At 44.9% G+C, this 19212-nt stretch overlaps 2 protein-coding genes across 9 annotated transcripts in view; both read right to left on the bottom strand.

Annotated features, from left to right (window-relative positions):
• hnrnpl (heterogeneous nuclear ribonucleoprotein L) overlaps window positions 1-5557 on the bottom strand; it is a 10814-nt gene extending 5257 nt beyond the window's left edge. The window contains exons 1-6 of the mRNA XM_008297383.1: window positions 5447-5557; window positions 4829-4947; window positions 4403-4640; window positions 3787-3872; window positions 3548-3644; window positions 3374-3446 (exon numbers count right to left, since the gene is read on the bottom strand). Coding sequence (XP_008295605.1) covers window positions 3374-3446; window positions 3548-3644; window positions 3787-3872; window positions 4403-4640; window positions 4829-4947; window positions 5447-5530 — 697 coding nt within the window. The 5' untranslated portion in view covers window positions 5531-5557. The remainder of the gene's footprint in view (window positions 1-3373; window positions 3447-3547; window positions 3645-3786; window positions 3873-4402; window positions 4641-4828; window positions 4948-5446) is intronic.
• Window positions 5558-6752: 1195 nt separating this feature from the next.
• Window positions 6753-18691, bottom strand: slc8a2a (solute carrier family 8 member 2a). Of its 8 annotated transcripts, none has more exons than XM_008297379.1 (13): window positions 18620-18691; window positions 17839-17976; window positions 16390-16617; window positions 15662-15961; window positions 14744-15178; window positions 14074-14435; window positions 12544-12633; window positions 11998-12003; window positions 10870-10887; window positions 9964-10102; window positions 8866-8965; window positions 8380-8655; window positions 6753-8192 (listed from the first exon to the last, which is right to left on the bottom strand). In XM_008297379.1, the coding sequence occupies exons 1-13, from the start codon at window positions 18689-18691 to the stop codon at window positions 7816-7818; spliced, it is 2541 nt and encodes an 846-aa protein (XP_008295601.1). In that variant the 3' UTR covers window positions 6753-7815. The 8 variants fall into 8 exon arrangements, with proteins under 8 accessions (XP_008295601.1, XP_008295604.1, XP_008295603.1 ...); XM_008297382.1 differs by lacking the exons at window positions 10870-10887; window positions 11998-12003 and adding exons at window positions 10935-10960; window positions 12137-12152 and having other exon boundaries at window positions 9964-10045; window positions 12526-12633; window positions 15683-15961; XM_008297381.1 differs by lacking the exons at window positions 10870-10887; window positions 11998-12003 and adding an exon at window positions 11938-11955 and having other exon boundaries at window positions 9964-10076; window positions 12530-12633; window positions 15683-15961.
• Window positions 18692-19212: the final 521 nt, after the last annotated feature.

Genomic DNA, 19212 nt, shown 5'->3' with positions numbered 1-19212 from the left:
CTATATGTCGTCACCATGTGGAACAATTTAACAAGCAGGACTACACCCAAATAAAAGCCGGCTCAAAAACCAAAATCCTGCTTCGTGAAGTAACAACCTGCCTTGTCAGTTCTAACAAATGGGTCAATCCACATTAACTGCAGCTACTGTGTGGGTGCAAGTAAAGACATTTCAGCTGGCCCATGCAGTCCCTTGGATACTAAAGGTGCTCAGCAACCCAACAGGAGGCAGCACATTGAGATGGCCAGAAATGTACGAAGCTCTTTTACAAAAATAAAAAGTTGTCAAGAGAATTAGACAACAGACTTCATTGCATAGTTTAAATCTCATGAATTTAAAACAACAGTTAAGTTGTTTTTACAGTAGTTCTGAAGTTTTAACCATAAAGTCAGATTATTCATTCATTCCAGTACTTACAGCACCACACATGGAGCATGGGACACAGTGGGCAGGTAGGGGGCAGTCTTCAGCAAGGATGCTACCCGCCAACCTCTGACTCCAGCCTCAACTCATTCTCCCTCTTCTGTCTTTTCTTTCTTCTTTCCTTCCTTGCATCCCCACCACCAGAGAGAAAAGTACATCCACACGTCCGTGCTTGGTTTTGACTTGCTGCCGGTGTGTTTTGAAAGTTGCTATTAGAGGCTCATTTCCAGCTTACCGTGCTCTGACCACAAAGCAGGACATTTGCACCGTTTGAGAGTGGGCTGTCAGTCCACAGACACACTGAGCCAAACCTGCATCACACGGGAGGCGTTAAAGGCATCACTATGGGCCAGTGCAAAAAGGGAAAATGAAACAACGCAGAAACAACACAAGAACAGCACAGAGAGAAGGGGGAGGATGGGGAGGAAGGTACAGGGAGAAACAGAACACCAGAGTCCATAAATGTAGAAAGCTTTGGGAAAAGGATCTGTAATCTGTTTGCCTCTGTGCTTGTATGCTTGATAGGTGTCTGATGCTTGTGTCTTCATGGGCCCCCCCGTGGATGTTTCTTCTCATGTAAGAATGGGCGCTCACGTGCTGCTCGCTTATTTGGTTTAATAGCTGTCAGCCAACTTGCAAAGTGAAAAGGCGTCTAGCGCTCGACAATAAGTCATCTGGAATATCTGCGTGACGATGTGCGGTCGTGGCGACTCAGCTGTGTGTTGCCTCGGATGTTCGGCTCGCTGTGTTGTCGTGTTGTGTTCGGCACAGGAAGGTGGAGGCGAGGAGTATTAGCATCTGAGAGAGAGGGTGGCCTCGTTTTGTTTACTGTGGTGTCATCTGTTCCCTGGTCGGGCTGAGTGTGAGTCTGAAAACTCCTCTGCCGCTCCCTGTGGTTGTGTTATGGCAGGCACATCCCAAGAGCTAGGAGGTGTGGCCGCAACGACCACACACCTGCCTCCCGCCCTCATCATCAATGTGTTGTGTCAGAGAGTGGTGACTCCTCGGGGCTCTGCAGATGAGATGTGCTGTACTGGTAAAGAGGTGGCGGTAGATGCTTATCAATCTATCAACATCAGTCTGTGGTGGATATGCGAGGTGTCTGTTCGCGTGGCCTTGGCGCATTTCTGTCCCTCAAACTGACAATGGCGGCTACTTGTCCACCACCAAAAGTAAAATGGATTCCCATGTCAGGTGGTGGAGATACGGGTGATGATGAAGTTGGAATAAGGAAGTACTGAGTTGAGGTTGTGTTCCGGTATTTGATGCCCCACTGTGTCCGATGTATGCCACCGAGCAGATTTACATGAGCTGTGGCTGTGGTTGCTGTTATGCTGTAGCTGTAGAAACCGCTGTGTCTGCTTAGAGGTTCAGGTGAGCTTGTATGCGTTTGCACAGTGAGGACACAAGGAGTACCTCTGGGTCGTAAGGCAGCACAAACTACAGAATATCAAGATTAAGAGGACATGATGACAAACATTTGTATGAAACTTGCAATGTACATGTTGTGATCATGGTCGTGTACCAGAGAAACACCTACACCTGCGTCAACACTTCTTCCACAGACGGCTACACTCCAGTAACACATGCGTCTCTGAACAGGTTTAAAAGAGCAGAACAAGCGGTAACGTCTTCTCCATCGAGCTCCTAGCTTGAGAGAGAAGTTAACGTTCTCGTTCCAGCTACCCTGAAATCTGATTATCCAGCAGTTCGCCTACTTGCATTTGGCAGCATCCTGTATTTTGGTCAGACGTGGCAGAGAAGAATCTCCTCCGTGGAGGCTTCATGAATGTTGTGACACTGATATATTTACACATTACATCAGCAAAAGTCCATAAAAATGGCTAACACTGTAACCGCTACTGTTAAAAACCTGTTCCACCTCCTCTGCACAAGTCTCAGAACAGTACAAATTTATTGACACAACAAATATTAATTGAAAGTTTACCAACGTGGATGGAACAATATATCTGTGTTGTATGTTTTACATTAAAGGTCCCATGAAATGCCGCATCTTCTCGGGTCGCAGGTCAAAGATGGGACGATTAGCAAAACATACGAATGTTCAGCGTGAAATCAAACTCCGTTCTTTGGTGTCGACTGTCATTTTTTAACGAACTCATTATGTCCTTGAGATGTATGCAAACTATGCATTAAAAAAAAACAAAAAAAAACAAAACAAACAGTGAACACAGACTGAGATACCATGCAATGCCGGCAATTAGCATCTCTGCTAGCTGTAGTGTTAACACAGAACGATGGCCAACAATCGAGTTGGGTGCCAACCACTGTACTGACAGCGGTTATGCGGCTGACTGTACTGTTACCTACCATCGAACCAACAGGCTCCTACTGTTAAGTCACGTGTATTGTAAAGTACATCAAACATCTCAGAAGTCATGTCATGGGACCCTTAACCAGAGGTGTGTCTAGTGGTCGACAACAAAGCAACTCAGCTGAGTGGTGCGATATCCAATTTAAGCTATGATAAAATCTCCAGTATGTTTGGGAAAAAAAACTAGGGGGGATGATATTTTCTGTTATGTTTACTGAATTCCAGTCGGCAGGGATGTGAAACTGTGCAGCTGTGACATGCTCTACAGGGGATGTGAACCTATGTGAGGAATGGTGCGCCTGCATATGCTGCTGTGATGGGTGCACGAGGCTTTTCACATGCATGTGCCTGTAATTGAGGTTGGCTGCCCTCGAGGTTGCTCCTCATGCCCTTACTTTGCGCCTGCTGTGTTGCGAGAAAATGCATAAAGACTGTGAAGGCATCACAGGAATATTGCCTCTGAACACCGAGTTGAGCTACGTGGTGAAAGAAAGCATTCATCTGTGATCAAAGGCAAGACCCCCGGAGGCAGAGAACCCTGACCATCCCATACAGTGGCATGAGAGGAAAAGAGGAAGAAAAAAGGAGAAAGAAGGGTTGGAGACTGCATATTACCTTGGCCACTTAGGTTTGGGTTTGTGTAGTCCCATGTGTCCTGGTCGTTCTTGAAGACATTAAGGCGCGCAGGCTGCAGAAAGGATCGCATTAGAATGATGAAAACTAGTTCCCGAAATCTGCGAAGAAAGATCTGATAATATTGTTTTAGATCAGACACTACCACACACTCACCTTGGCATATTCAATCTTTAGAGTGCAACAGCCAGAATAGATGTCTGCCCCGTTCAGAGAGGCTTTAGCCCTCTGGGCACTTTGGACCGAATCAAACGTGACAGCAGTGAGTTAAGGTAAGCTCTGACTATTTGAAGATTTCAGAGTTCTCAAGTGTGATTAAGCACGTTGTACAACCTCAATCTGGTCAAGTGGAAAAGAAAGAGACCCATAAAAAAGGCAGTTAGTGAAAAGGATATTCGACCATGGCCTGAACGCCATTCTTTCTGAAGATCACAATCCTCTGAACTGGCCCACAGTTGTTACAAATGGTGTAGAGCACATCCTGTAGAGTCACAAAGGAAAGTTTAGATAGTATTGTTAATATACTATCACTGCACATATCACCTGTAAAAGAATGACCAAACATCAGATTAGAAGATTTTTACCATTTCTATATATGTATATGAACAACCTGTGACATTACAGGGGGGCAGCAAATTCACAGTAATGGAAAGTAAATATTCTAAAGAATGAGAGGAGAGAAAAAATGTGTGTTTTAAAGCCCATAATGGCTCTGATAAATGCAAATGTTTGCTTTAACATTTGAGTCGTACCACATTAAATGCAGCAGAGATGGGATGGGGACTATTTCATGGATAATAATGAAACAGTCGTCCTGCAGCACTCGTGAAAACACAAATAACGTCTTTCTATCACTATGCATGTTTCAATAATTGCTTGTATCTAAACCTGAAAATCCGTGATGACTGTGCAGATCCAACAGTTACTCTGTCTGAATGTGTCCTACAGTCATGCATCTGGTTCACGACATCATAAAACTACAACGTGATGTTGGCGCTGCGTGCACGTTACCGTGGTGATAGGATAGATGGGGTTTATGATTGTGAGCAGCAGCACATTGTTGACGCTCCGGGTGTCATCTGAGTCTCCAGGCCGGGAGATCTTTTGGCTCGTGGAGTAATTGATGAAAGCGGGGTGGCCTGCAATGTAAACCTGGTTCTCTGCTGCGTATGTAACAGCATTGCAGGAGCCATTCATGTCCTCATACTCCACCAGGGCCTGGCGCTTCTTGGGCATCATGACCACATAACTGTAAATAAATAATTCAAGAAGTTAATTAGTACAAAGCCATATTTCAATAATAATAGCACCAGTCAAATTATTGTTTTTGCCTTTATTCGTTATTATGAATGTTCTCATAAAACCTGATGCACGAAAATCACTGAAATGAGGAACATGACTGTTAGAGATACGTGGTCCTCGGTGCCCTGGTCTTACCTGATTGCCCCAAACTCCTGCAGGGCCTCCACCAGGTCAGCCTCCATGATGCCGTCCACCAAGCCCCTGATGTGCACCACCGGGGAGGGCAGCGGTTTGTGAGGATCATCGTAGCTCTCCTGAACAACAGACACGCAGCATGATGCTTGTGGGGTCATAAAACACACAACTAGTGGACAGAGGATGAAGCCATGCACTGTCAGAGATGAATAACCAAACAACAGCCCGAGTCATGGAGTCATGGAGTCATCCAGCAGACCTGAGATCAGCGCTGCGTTTCTAACGGACCGCTGACTGAAGACACAACAGCGTCTCTGTGCTGTTTAGCACAACTTCTAATGCACTAAAACATGCACCTCTTGTGTACTCAAAACTAGGTTAAGTGTCAGTGACAGCTACGTGCTATCCATTCTCTAAACCCTGGTCCCGTGGTCCAGGTAAACCCGACCGGACCACTGGGTCGCCTCGGTGAGCTAGCGCTGGTTAGCTCCTTCATTTTGGCTAGCTGCACCATCAGCGCTGCTGTATTTCACACTAAAATCCTTCCTGTACGAGACAAACGTTTGACATTTTATCCCAACAGACCGACGGGTAGCAACGGGAGGAGAAAGCACTCACCGTTGTCATTCCTCCGTCTTCAGTTTTCTGTCTTTTCGTTGCTCTGCCGCCTTCTCCGTAGTATCGGCCCGCAGCAGCAGCCATGTTGTCCTGTCCCCTGTGTCGGCCGACTGCTGCGTTCAGGTTCGGTGGGAAAACGGGATGCTGATGCTGTTTGCACAGCTGACAGCAGCGACAGGGTTTTTCCTCTATCCACAGTTTAGTCTTTGAAGCAGAGATACCGATTTTGGGCTAAAAACACTCTTCATTCTTAGGGGCGGGTGAAGATTCAAATAATTATACCGTGTCTGCATTTGAATGCGTCTCTTTCAATGTTAACCGCATTTAACCACAGCGTGACTTTTTTCTTTTTTAACTGACATCATTTCATTTTAATTATAATCCTGATTGTGACCAAACCACAGCTGGGATTTATGTTAAACTTTCATTTTTATTTCCCAGACTGGGCGTTGAATGCAGCATCAGAGCGGAGGCGGGATTAAACCAGATCTAACGCAAACACACCACGGACAGACCTGTCATTTATAAAAACAAAGACAGCATTAAGCAGCACTTTAAAAAACAAACAAACCACTTTTTCTTCAGACATGATGATCTCTGAAGCCCTCTGTTGACAGATTTACTGCCTTTCTGAACCAGGTCTGGTTCAAGGCCACGGTAGGCTTCACCTTCATTAGGACAAGACAGGTTGATCTTGTGCTTTTGTAGTCGAGTTGTCAATTAGGAGATTCATTATTTTACATATTAAAAAATACGTTTCGATAGGGTGAATGTCTTGTATGTGTGGAGGCTGTCTAAGCAATGCTGTCTACAAAAAATAATCTTAAAATAGTTAAAAATACATATTCACATGTTTGCATTTAGGAGATCATAATCTTCAGTACCAGTCCTGGCTATAATCAACGGGTCAGTCTCACCCTGAAACCCCTCATCTGGGCATCTCAGGAAATGACTTTAAAGGCTTTACCTGCTGATAGGTGTTATCACCTGACTGTGATCGCCCTCCACAAAAAAAGGTCTTCGATTGCATTTAACAGGTTTGTTTAGGTTTCTTGTTTTTCTCCCTGGTTTTTTCCACGTTAACACACTTATTCTGAAATCCCTTTTTACAGTCTTCAAGCCAATCTTTGCATATGTATTTGGGCTGCACAAACCTAAAATATGACTTCTACTTTACGTGGAACACAGAGTTTAGGAGCGTAACATGCTTTAAATAACATGTCTTATTATCCTGGCTGCACTGATCAGGAGTTCGCACTGAAACAGACAGTGTGGGGGATGGACACAACTGACACACATTCAGGTAAATTCCAATGTAATTATAACAACTTACAATAAATTACAATATGCTTTTTGTCCATGTCAGTTCAAATATATTACATTAGAAAGACATCAAATTACACCATTAATAAATAAACAGATAAGACCTCAGGGGTGAATGAAACGTCACTTTCAAACAGTCACACTAAATGGCAGACACCAGGTGCTTATTAGAAATTCAACATCTGTGTGATTCCGTCAGTCTGACTCGGGTCCACGTCGTGCATTTAGTGTCCTTGTTATCATCAATACTTATCAATCGAATTCAGTAGGTGTGACGTAATGCCTTGTGTCACACACCTCGACAGAGAAACACGATTTAGCAGAGAGAGATATTTCACAACAGCAGCTTATCTCTCAAACTGTCACCAAACTGCACTCAGGTGTTTGTACCGTGGTCTCCTGATTAGCTGGCAGGGTTCCATTCAGAGTCACTTTGCTTCATGCTTACTGACAAAAAACAGTCCCTAACAAAGGGATGATAGTTTGAACATAGCCTGGGATAAATGCCGTGGTACAAGCTTGATGATACAAAACAACAGACTGCTATAACACTGATTGTCATCTTCAAACATCACAGCAGCTTATTATCACTTACATCGCTCACCTGTGTAAAATCAGCTGTCACAGATCTTCTTATTTAACCTCTAGGTTAGGCAGTTCAAACATACCCAGTCTTTATAAGTGTGAGGAGAAACAAGACCAAACGTGGAATCCAGGTTATGAGCCGTCAGGTATCAAGCCAGCATCGAGCAAAATCCAGAGGGTACATTCTGATTATTGGTTCTGCTTTTATCAAAAACAGCCGCTGCTTTTCATTTCGTCAACGTGAAAAGTGTCACAATGAGTTCTACTAGTCCTGCAGTGGGTGTGACGTTCAGCTTTGCATGTGTGAGTCTCCAGTGTGTAGCTTCATAAACGATGGCAGCAGTCGTCAAGTGATGACAGTGATTCTCCCAGTTTTATTGTAACAGGACAGTCCAGGTGAGGGTCCTGGTGATGTGTGTGCTTGTTCGTGTGAAGTCTTGACTCTCCCCAGCAGAGCTCTCTTAGAAGCCTTGTATATGGCAATAGGCCTCCAAGCTGGAGAAGAGGATGTAGAGGAACCACAGTCCAAAGAAAAGCAGCGAAGTGAGGACCTTGGGGACTCGTGGGCCTCCTAGTTCCCCGCCTATGGACGGCCTTCGGCGTAGCATCAACACTCCCATACTGAAGAAGGCGAAAATGGTGAAGAGTGTGACGGAGAAGGCCAGCGAGCCGGGGTCCACGCGGAACACCTTCCCTTTGACTTCCCAGTACACTGCAGCCACCGACCAGGCAACCCCGATGCCCAAAAACACATTAACCGCATTGCTTCCTGTAACATTTCCCACAGATGCATCCGCGTACTGATCCTGTGTGGCAGCCACTTTACTGGCAAAGGTGTCTGGAAAACAGAGCAAAGTTAAAAAGTGAAGTTATTCAGTGTTGACTTCCTTCTGGTGTTTATTTTCCTGGCTAAGACTTCTGTAATACAGTAACTTAGCAAGAACATCAGGTTTAGTGTGTTTGCCTCCTAGTTGGAGGCACAACTATTACAACTGTTTAAACCAAAAATTAATGAAATCACTAACCAGGAACTGAGGTCCCCAGAGCTACAAAGACCACCGCAGTGACGCTGTCCCTCAGGCCGACAGTGCAGCCAAAATGGGAAGCGAGGTCTCCAATAACGGCTGTTAACAGACCAATGACACAGATTGACACGATGAAGCACGCCCAGCCGTTCCAGTACCCACTGGGCGGGATAAAAGCAAAAAGAATCTTCCAGAAAATGCAGAGTATGTGCAGGAAATAGTCGAAACAGTTCGGCGCTCTCTGCTCCTGTCCCTCCTCCTCCTCATCTCCGTCACCTGTTGAAAGAAGACACAGTAAAGGTGAATAAAGCTGAGCAACAAAAGACAAACGATGCGGGAATAACGGTTTGGGGCAACCAGGGAAAGGCTCATAGCGTCAAACTAGGTGATAAAAGAGATAACTAACTACCTAAAAGTAAAGAGTACTTGTAAGAGAACTTTCTTTTGAAGTATTACACATAGAGAACAAACCTAAGAGCCACTGACCTGCACTGACTGTGACTGCTTGAACAAACTGCTCTTTCCACGAGCGAGTGCCGATCACCATGGCCAGATTTGTGTCCTTGATGAGTTTGTCCACGGTGCTCTGTGAAAACAAAGGAAACAAATCAGTAGCGAGGCAGAAGATAATTACAACAGACGGGTCACATTTAACGCTTTCCAGGACTTTATGTTTTTTAACTTGACTCATAGGCCAGTTGATACAGACTGGATTCCATCCATCATCTCTACACCTTAATCCTCACCAGGGTCATGGGGGGCGGAGCCTATCCCAGCTGACTCAGGGTGAAGGCAGGTTCACCTGGACAGGTAACCAGTCTATCACAGGGCTACACTTAGAGACAGACAACCAAGCACACTCACATTCACACCTACGGACAATTTACAATCACCAATTAACCTCAGCATGTTTCTGGACTGTGGGAGGAAGCCGGAGAACCCGAGACACCTGGCAGCCCCCAAACACAGCTAATACAGACATTCACCGTTTACCCACAAACCCACTGCATCTCTACTGCAGAATGTGAACACATGTTGAAGGAACTGATGCAAACATTGCTCACACAGTTCACACTGTTACACACATTGCCTCCGTGTATCTCAGATAAAGATGCATGTGGTGCATGCAGAAAGTTGAAAACAGCTGGATGCAAACATGCTGTATATTTGTAATCAGAAGAGCAAACTGAAATGAGAAAAGCCGAATCATTCCCATCACACATGGCATGCTGGTAGGAACTGTACCTGGTCTAGCACTCCGTTGGGAGTCTAGTGTAAAAGAAGGCACAAAGGGGTTAATGAACTAAAACACATCTTTCCACACTTAAACAACACAGATTATATAAGCAGCAATACAACTACGCCCGGTGCTTTAAGTTGTTCAGATTTTATACAATATAATTTACCTCCTCCTCCAAATGTGAGGCTTTAAATTGCACATGGTCAAAACTGAAAAAGCTCTGGTTCATATCTTCTTCTGTAGCCTAAAACATACACGTCTGTGCCTTTTACTCAGTGATGTGTTTGTCGGAGCAGACCACTGGTTTACTGCTAATGTAATGCTTAGATCAGTCACTCACACACCTTAAAGTCACAGGCCTCCTCAATGACCACCTCTAGCCTGCTGTGCTCTCCTAGGATGGGTTTGCCCATCTCAGAGATCCTCCTGGCCTCTTCTTCCTCCGGGGTGGGGTTGCCTGTGAGGGAGCGCAGACATTTAGTTCTCATGCTGGTGGTTTAACATGACATTTACAAAACACACACACACCCCTAAGCTCAGTCAAGGCCCAAACCTAAAGCAGAAAAAAGTAAAACATCACACACGAGCACACACTTCCAGAGTACGGCATGTTTAAAGATGCTGTGTGCAGCATTTAGAGACAATCCTGCTTTCATAGTTTAGCGTTGGAGCAGCAAAGAGGAGAACTTTTTGTAGAGTTTATTATCTTTTTGTCACAGAGTCAAACTCCAGTCACAGACTTAACCTCGGTCCTGCTCATCCACAGCTCTAAGCATTGTAGTTGGCAGAAATGTCTGGGGGTGGTACGCAGCATGAGAGGAAGTACTGCTCCATAATCCCAACATGGGATTAGAGGAGAGAGCATTCAGCAGAGTAAAGCAGCTGGATGTCAGTCAAAGTAAGAAAGCTTTATTTGATAAGAGCAGCAGAACACTTAGGGGACATGTCTACACACTTGGTTGTAACTCTTAGTCTTAGCCGTGGCAGATGGACCTTCTCCATCCACCGGAGATCTCAGCCGGACTCCAAACTGAGTCCTGAAAGGCCAGAGCAGCAGCACCCATCTGCATCACTGTTGATACGAGCTACACATCCATCCTCAGAGGTGGTTCTGACCCGCACCGTAGACCCCAAACCTAGTGACAGTTCTCCCCTCCCTGAGCAGTTATCCAGACCCCCTCCCCTCATAAAAACACGGGTATCAGAACCCGATACCGGACTACCCGGCACATGAGCAAAAAAACCAAAACTGTTCTGGCCTCTGCTTGCTTGTTGTGTTTCCCACTGCTACACATTAGTGCTTCATAAGCTGGACTCGGTCCTGGTTCCCAGTGCCGGCTGCTGGGCCAGCTTGATATTGTGATGACATCATAAAAATGAGACTGTGGAGGTTTTACAAATACAAAACATCTATGGAAAAATAAATAAATCATAAAAGTAAGAGTAAAACCTTTTTTACAGGAAAGGTTTCCTATAAACAGCTTTCTAGTTGTCCCTTTAATGATGGTGGTCTCCTAATACACCCGTGGCCTCAGAGGGCATAAAGTTCACACCCCGGTGCTGCCTGCTGGTCCAGCTAACCCTAACCTTGTCCTCACCAAGTTTTTCCTGCAAGCAGCTGGCTGGCTAACAGCAGGCCTCAGCCAGTACCACTACATAGAGCCTGTTTAAGACATGGGATCTGTAACACTGAAGCTTCATCAGTCTGTTAAAGTGACGTCGTTCTGTCGCTCAGATATAGATCCCTGCAGTTCAGACTTATTGAAAGTGAAATGAACATTTTAGCAGGTCCAACGCAGTGAAATTGCCATCACGACTTTTCCATAAAAGTGAGCAGAGAGCTCATTGAGACATAAAACCAACACAATCACATGCTGTCAGATGAACAGAAAGGAGTGCATGAAGGGCTTTTTCTTTTTGTCAAAAGGAAGTAGAGGGCTAATATACTGATGCACATTACAGTGCAGAAAAGTCAAAGAACAGGGTGAAGCTTTCAGTTTCTGACAAATAAAAAGAGTAAAGTGATGAAAACATCTTCTGTAAACAACAGAAGAGCAAAACTCTAGAGAGTTTCAGAGAATGGAGCAACATCCTTTTTGCAACAGGAAGCCGAGACTGGAGATCCACAGAACTCGCTCTTCTTCTTTATTTTTTCATATTAAATTATCAGAAACTGGCTAACGTTGGTGATGTGGTGTAAGATTAAGACTTTAACTTGTCTCATTTACAGCCTAAGAAGTTTTACAGTCATATAGCAGGATGTTAAAATGCTGCACACTGCACCTTTAAGACCCAAACCTACACCAAAACAGTCTTACCCTGGTTTAGCAGCAGCGCTGTGAAGACAGAAAGATCAGGATTCAATGCAGCGTTCCAACTCGGTTCTAACGGCCTAACACATGAGGAACTCCATGCACTTTGTTCAGCAGCTTCACACGCACTGTGTCCTCACCATTAGTCTTTATTTCCATCCTGACCCACTGAAATAAATTACTGTACTGTACAAAATGGTGTAACAGAGTCTTTCGACCTCCTACGCTAACATGCACATATCCAATTCCCACACCATCCTTCTGACACATTGAGGTTACAGGAACAGGCTACTAAAGGATACTAAATTGATAATTGGCTGCAGCGCCTGTGCTACAGTGAAACGGAGACAGCAGTGAGTGGCATTGTGTAATATTCGGTTACTGGCTCTGACGCATGTGCACTGCATTCATCTGCCTGTGTGTCCGTTGTTATTGTTTTGATACTTGATCTTGGATATTAATGGCATCTACCTGGAGCATAGTATTTTCTATTAATAAAAAATAGATTTTTTTTCCCAAGTGTTGTCTCACGTTACATAATTATCATAATAAAGAAAACACAAACACAGAAATTATGAAATTAAAAACGCATACACACCAGAGATTCCTCGCTTCAGCCATTTGGGGTCTTCAAGCACAATGAAGAAGTTCTCCTGCTTCTCGTACTCCTCCATGTTGATGATGCGCACTTGTAGTGTCTGACTGGAGATATGCAAGCGTGCACGCACACACACACCAACACAGACATGCACGCTCAGGATTCGGTCCTTTTAAATACAATGAACGGTACTTTTCATCAGCACACAACCCCATTACATCTTAAACATTTGCCCTATCACAAATCACATCACATATTGAAGTGACGTAAATAATTAATCACAATGGACCCTTCAATAATTCACGTCTAAACACAGTGTGCTCTTGCTTCTCAGTCCGCCAAAGAGGCAGCGCTAAACTAAATGATACAAGGCTCTGGTTAATCAGTGTCCGTACAGGCTCTCTGTTTGATGACTGACTGACAGCTCAGAAGTACAGCACACAGAAAGATGCTGCACAAAGATGGTTGCAGCAGAAAAAGAAAAAAAAACAGAAAGAAATTAAAGAATAGGATTAACAAACCCTAAACCTCCAAACTAGGTGTGATGTACAAATTGCAGTACCTTTACTGTAAAGCAGCTATTGATGAGGCATGTTACATAACGGAGTCTTTCACTAAGTGTACAATTAGTCCATGTGCAAACACAGCTTATACAACGTTAAAATTTAATGGGAAAAGGATCTGTCAGTTTACATGGGGTGACTGGAGGTTCCCACACCTGATCAGGGGGAGGATTATCTTTGGGTGTCAAGTCGTCGGGTAATTCTGCCTAAAAGGGCCTCCTCTGCCTGGAGTGGGTAACCAATAACTCATAGCAATCTTTCAGGGTGATTCAGGTTCCTAAAGACCCAAAAAGCACCGTGATTATAACGCACTGAGGACGCTTTAGTGTACGACAGACAACAGACGTCTTGTGTGTTCATAGTAACTGTGCAAGTTCAGAAAACCACCACTCCATATTTAGTTTGTGTATTATTCAGCCCCACAGAGCTTGGCTGGATGAGAAAACGCAAAAAGGGAACCAAACACTGCAGTCAGAGTTTCATTTAAAATTCAATCAGCATTCGACATCTTCTCTGTGCTGCAGGAGAAGTCTGACAAGATGCTCTATGGTTCTCTTCATCAAGCACCAAGACACCAATGACAACAATTAACTGTTTTATTGTTAAAGTTAGACTAAAGAAATTAAAAGCACACACAGCTCCTCCGTTACCATGCACAACACTTGCACTGTAGTTCAGTCTTGCTGCTGTAAAAACAAACTCATGTCTGAAGGAAGTCCAATGCACTATTTACTTCTATGTAAGGAAGATTCACTCTGGCCAGCTGTTTTGGAAAACAATGTAGAGCTTTTGGCCTATTTTTAAGATTACATCTTCAGGAGACAGTGGGAATGAGGTGTGATGCTGAATGCAGGGTCGGGAGGTCAGACAGCAGTGAAAGACACACAAGCATCGATATTCTAATGATAGACAGGGAAGTCTCAGTCTCACAGTCTTCTTATCTTTCCAGACCACTGTCTCTGGATCCTGACTGTGCCTCACCTGGTCTGCTCATTGGTGAACTCCACCTCCCCTCTGGTCTCCTCGTAGTCCACTCCAGCCTTGGCACTGCCGTCCTCTGTATGGTATGGTACAGCCACCGTGCCTCTGGAGCCCGAGTTCCTCACCACAGTCACTGTCAGTGTGCCGGTGCTCTCGCTCACCCGCAGCACTCGCTGCCCAAAGGTGAAGATGCCAGCATGGTCATCATCCAAGATGGTGATGGTGGCCACCAGAGGCTCCACTAGTCTACCCTTGGGTGGAGTTCCTGTCCCTTCACCTCCACCCTCCTCTAACCTGAGCTTCTGAAGACGCACAAAGAAGTGCTCGTCCTCCTCAAAGATGTCATCATCCAGGATGCCCACCTGGAAAGTGCAGAATATTGTGCAGTCACACCCCTCATGGACGCATCGTGCAAAGCAGCTTTAAGGCAGACACGAAGTACAACACAGTTATTAGAATGACTGATTCTGGGGTCCGACTGATATCAGAACCCACATATCAGGAGACCACAAAGACTTCATGCATAATTCCAAGACAGTTCACCATTTCAGCCAAACGTTGCATTAGGTTAGCTTTGCAGTGTCCCTTTTAGCTTAACAGTCGGATAAACAGAAAACAAAGGGTCACCATCTAAACTGAAACGAACATCCTACCTATTTCCCCTCCTCACCTTGATCTCTTTGCGGGTCTCCCCTGGTTTGAATACTAGAGTTCCTTCAGTGAACTCATAGTCTGCTCCAGCATTGGCAGAACCATTTTCTGTACAGTAGTCCACATAAAACGTGTTCTGGCCAGTGCCACCATCAAGGATCACGCCCAGGGTCAGAGAGCCACAGTTCTCTGTGCACTGGTACTGGGCACTTTCAAAGCAGATGTGTGAGCATGTGGCTTTGTCAGCGTCCTGGCCTCCTGCACGCCGCGAGTGCTCGGCAGCGTGTTTCTTTAATATGTTGCCAGCGCCGATCATCATGCGTGTTGCCTGGACGCGGTAGAAGGCGCGGCTCTTCTTCTGGTGAACCAGAGCAGAGTAGTTGGCCATCTCAATGAGCTGGTCCAGGTCTTTGTCTGGGTGTTTCTCCTTCAGGTCTTTCAGGATGCGGACCACCTGTTCAAGAGAGGAAGCTGGTTGTAAAGTAACGCATTGTAGTCACAGAGATGCACGTGTTGCTAGATGTTGAAATGTTTTAGTTTAGGATGACCAAAGCACTCATGTTTGTTAGGACAAAACTTTACTAAAAAACTTTGTGAACTCCTGCTGCTCAGCTCCTGCTGTTCTGACTCCTGCTGTTTGAACTTCTGCCATTCAGACTCCTGCTGGGAATGAATTTTCTTCGCCTCAGGAAACCTTCTATTCCCCTAAAAATACCTGTTCAGTAGCTTGAAAGTTATGAAAACTTTGCAACCAGTGATCCTTACCAGGAAGTATTTTCTTTAAAATAAAAGATAACTAAATAAATGTGAATTTTTAATTTTTTTAATTCAAGAAGCTCTAATCATTCAAGCTAAAATAGATGCTAAACCTGATTTTAAAGGGAAATAAGCCATGAATTCACAGCATTCAGTCGTCAGTCCTGCATTTTGTCCCTACAGCATTTTCTCCACGTCTTACCTCATCTTTATTCTGGTCCAGTTCGTTGCCTGTCTGCACTGAGACCGTCACACTGGAGGAGTTTCCGGGGCACGAATTGCCGTCTGACAGCTTCCCATCCATGATCACGTCAATGCCTTTGGGCGCAAGATCGCCTTCCATTTCCACCACGATGCCGTGTCTCTTGTCAGCACGGTAGCGCTTGTGCATGTATTTGTAGATGAGCAGGCGACGGTCAGCGATCCAAGCCAAGACCACACACACCGGAAAATAAAGCAGCGTCACTGCAGCCTCCCACACCTGGTCACACAGGCAACAGGACCAGCACATGGTTTACACATTAAAATAAAGTCAGTCGTTAAATTGCATGTGAAAGTTTCAGCACCCCAGCAAACACGACAGGTTGTGTTGATTTATTTGATAGACTCAGCATTTCCTGAATCAGCTGGTATGGTCATACTGGGGTTCTGCTTTCTGCCCAGTGTACTGTACCTGCAATTCTTATTTAAAGCTTTTTTTCATAATTTTTGCTCTTCCACTGCTGTCTGAACTTTTCTTTGTCTTTTAAGTTCATGAATTAAAGCAACAGTGCATTTACATTTGAAGAAAGACTCTTTTTGTTGTATTGCATTTACTTATGTTGACTTAAAAAAAATAACAAAACATAAAATCTGCCCAGAGGTGCTCAAACTTCTGCATTCAGCTCCATGCGGTCATCAGACACACACCTCTACAATCCCCGGCGAGATGACGGCCAGGATGAGGTACAGCCAGATGTAGGCAAATATACTCCAGAAAGCTGTGATAAAAAACACTCGCAGGTGTTTGATCTTGCGGGACTCTCCGTCGGGGATCACCCACACACACAGGCCAATTATCACAAACATGTTGAAGGCGGCGCTGCCCACTATGGTGCCCGGGCCGAGCTCCCCTGCATCAAAGTTGTGGCCACACACCTGTCAAAGTAAAACAGTTCAGAGACACAAAAAATAATCAGAGAACTTGATTTTAAAGCCAACAAAACCTGAGCATAAGACCCACGTAATAAATAAAGTAAAACAAATCTGAGAATTGATACTTAGAGATGAGATACAGTCATGACTCGATGAACCGACACTAAATGCAAAACCTTCTTCTATGTCGGATTGTCAAGACGGAGGTCCAGATACGAGGAGGGCTTGATGCTGGAAGGCTCATTAGTTGTTCATTATTGTTCATAGTTGTTATAATAACTAGTAGTTCTGGTCCCAGTAGAACTTTCTGCTCTCTGGATGTTCAGGCTCAATTAATGATGAATATCAGAACATTCGGTGCGGTCGGGGGACACTTCCACCCCGGGGCAGCGCTCTGACGGGGTGGAAGTGTCCAGAACACACAGGCAGTACTTGGCTGCTGATGCTAGTTTAGTTAGCGCTCACACTTCTGTTTCCTCCATCGGTGGCGGCGGGGGAGTGGCAGATACGCTCCACCGTTACCATCCATGTTTACTTCCATAAACACTGAGCACGCTCGCTGCGTGTGACGTCGTCGTGTCCTCTTCTGCGCATGCGGGACACTTTTGGCTCGTATGAAGTTCACACAGCAGATCACATACAAGTCGCATTGAAGTGGAAACGTGAAGGAAGTCACAAAGAAATCCTCATTGAGCATCAAGTCCTGCAGTGTGAACGTAGCCAATCTGTGGGATTGTTCAGTCAGATAATACGCCGTCATCCTGATTGGTGACATTAAATGTCATGTCGGAGTCACAATCCAAGGCTGTCGCTATGTTAAGGCTGTTTTTAATGCAAGGTTTAGGATTGTTAAGGGTCGGATTATCCAGTCATGACTGTACCTTATAAGTAGAGCAAATATCTCTCTAACTAGAAAAACTAGAAATTAACTGTATGAGAGTCAGAGTATAGATTATCTATTTAGAGGCAATCTGTGTTCTTAACTCGTGTATAAACAGGAGTTTTGCTCAAACTGATGGTTGTGATGCCTTACAAATAACATCAAGGTAAGAACTGCCCCAAATCTCATTTTCACTGATGGTAAAAAATGCATTGATTCATTTAACATACACAACAAGACACAGATTTTTGTTACAAGCACATGCATGTTTACGAGAAAGTAATATATGTGTGTGTGAGCTGCACATTTATCAAGATAGGCTGTATTAAAAGCAAATAAAATACCTCAATGACAGAAAGCAGAATCTCGGGTGCCGAGGAGCCCAGGGCCATGAGCGTGAGGTTGGACACTGTTTCGTTCCAGATGCGTACTGTGGTCACTGTGGTCTCACCGTTGGGTTTTGTGATGGTCACCTCTTTCTCCTGCACCCAAATGAGATTGTGAAAGTGCGCTCTGTTTTTCACGAGAAGACCTTTCTAAGTGTAAACAGCGCAGTACACCGACATTATAAAAGTTCTGCTTCCCACCACTGTGGTCCACTCAGCAGCCGGTTACAGCGACACTAAGACGGCTTCATGATCATCGTGCACTCGCACCAACTTGAAATTTTAACTCGCTCACTCTCAAAAAAAAGTTTTGGTCGCAGTCTTGGGCCCTGTAGTGTTCTGACAAACGTTTACAGATCCTCTTATGCTTTTATAAAGATCTTACGACATGTATGGAGCTTCACAGAACACGATAATGTCATGTAGCAAATTCATATGTAAAATGTGCACTGACTGATCCTATACTAGTTAGCCTGATGTTACATTTACAGTACATTCCATTACCTATATACACTTATATACATATAGCTGCCAGTTAACTTTGACATTTGTTTAAAAATGTCAGTCTTGAATATAAGGTAAATTAAATGTATGTAAGTCCTTCTGGAACAACTGCACACTGAATTTCCTCAGGGTCATTTACAACAACAGTACAATAGCATCAAAACACTGGTCTATATGGAGCAAGAACAACAAATCCCATTGGCTGCCTTTGTTAACCTGTTCGGCTCAGAATTACCTGAGAGGTAATGACTTCTATCGACGACATGAAGCGGTCCGCGATGATGGACACACCCAGGAACATATACATGAGACACACGAAGTAGACGACCGCCCTCCCCGCCTGCTCTCCCACGGCGGGGTTGAGTGGCAGCCACACCGGCAGCAGGATGCCCGGTTTGCACACCACCACACCGGAACACTTCCGCTGTCCAGAGTCCGTGGTGTTGCCGGAGGACTGAGGCTGCTCGGGGCCGGATGCTCTCTCCACGACCTGGGGCACGAAGGAGCTGCAGTGGTGGCACAGGAGGAGGAGGGAGAGGAGGAGGAAGAGGAGCGGGGAAACGTGACCAGGGAGGGGTCCCATGGTGTCCCTGAGTCCGGGGGTGGAGTTCACTGGAGGAGTCACTGGGTCACAAGACTCTCCTGGAGGAGTAGAGGAAGACAGCAGAGTAAAGCAGAGCTGGTTAGTCTACCTGGTTTCTAAAGAGACTCGCCAAACTGTACAAGTAGAAACAGGTGACAAAGGGAAATAATTCATTCAGTCATTCATATTCCCCTCAGGACGGAGCAGAATCACTTCAATCACAACAAAACACCTGCAAAATGAAT

This window comes from Stegastes partitus, unplaced genomic scaffold, assembly GCF_000690725.1.
Source record: "Stegastes partitus isolate 25-593 unplaced genomic scaffold, Stegastes_partitus-1.0.2 Scaffold1214, whole genome shotgun sequence".
In the NCBI taxonomy this organism is placed as follows: Eukaryota; Metazoa; Chordata; class Actinopteri; family Pomacentridae; genus Stegastes; species Stegastes partitus.
This window is presented reverse-complemented; position numbering and strand designations above follow the sequence as displayed.